The 775-nt window shown below is 45.4% G+C and overlaps 1 protein-coding gene across 1 annotated transcript in view; it reads right to left on the bottom strand.

Annotated features, from left to right (window-relative positions):
* Positions 1–96: 96 nt before the first annotated feature.
* Positions 97–775, bottom strand: part of LOC104531546 (ATP-binding cassette sub-family A member 5) — a gene marked incomplete at both ends in the record, with an annotated part of 12,230 nt that continues 11,551 nt past the window's right edge. Inside the window, 2 exons of the mRNA XM_010176447.1 lie at positions 97–191; positions 276–351. Of these exons, the coding sequence (XP_010174749.1) occupies positions 97–191; positions 276–351 (171 nt within the window). The remainder of the gene's footprint in view (positions 192–275; positions 352–775) is intronic.

The following is a 775-nucleotide window of genomic DNA, read 5'->3' as shown; positions in this document are numbered from 1 at the left end:
TTGTCCACCAGTACCCACAAGTCCTTCTCCTTAGGTCTCCTTTGGCATCCCCAAAGATAAATGAGTCTGTACAAACATAGCCCCGGGGTCACTGACCACATGTGCTGCTTGGCCTTTGGATCCATCCCAGTTGATGGTTCATCCAAGAGCGTCACCCGTGGGTTGCCCAGCATACTCAGGGCAAAGCACAGCTGAGAGGGAGGCAAAGAGAAAGGGTGAGGACATGCTGGCTTCTGGAGACACCCAACACAGCAGCTCAAAAGGCTCCCCCATACCTTGCGTTTCAGTCCAACTCCCAGCTTCTTCGTTGTCTTCTGCAGGTGGTCTTTTAAATCCAGGGCACTTGCAATGCTGTGGAAGGACCACCACATGTGAAAAGCTGAGATGGGGATGGTTCAGCTTCCCCCTCATCAGATAGCACGCACACAATCTCATTTGAAGAACATGGTTACAAATATTTGTATATAAAATATTAAAAAAAAGCAGAGCAAGAAGCAGAATCACAGCTGGGAGCTTCTATCCAAAACCATCTGCCCCATGTTCTAGAGGAGCCCATGGTGACAACACAGAAACAGCTCCAAGCCCTGGACTCCCTGTCCTTGCAGCTTCTGCAAAGGTCACTGTTAGCACTTTATAAGTTATAAATAAATAAATAAAAGTGATTATCAGCTTCATTTTGTGTGCTTGAATCTGTATCTCCCAACCTACAAACTCACACTGGCTGAATTAGCTGAAAAGATCCAAACAAATTTAAATTAAAAATGATTTTATTAGG

Source organism: Antrostomus carolinensis, unplaced genomic scaffold (genome assembly GCF_000700745.2).
Source record: "Antrostomus carolinensis isolate BGI_N321 unplaced genomic scaffold, ASM70074v2 scaffold41289, whole genome shotgun sequence".
In the NCBI taxonomy this organism is placed as follows: Eukaryota; Metazoa; Chordata; class Aves; order Caprimulgiformes; family Caprimulgidae; genus Antrostomus; species Antrostomus carolinensis.
The sequence above is the reverse complement of the archived record's forward strand: the minus strand, read 5'-3'. Positions and strand labels throughout refer to the sequence as shown.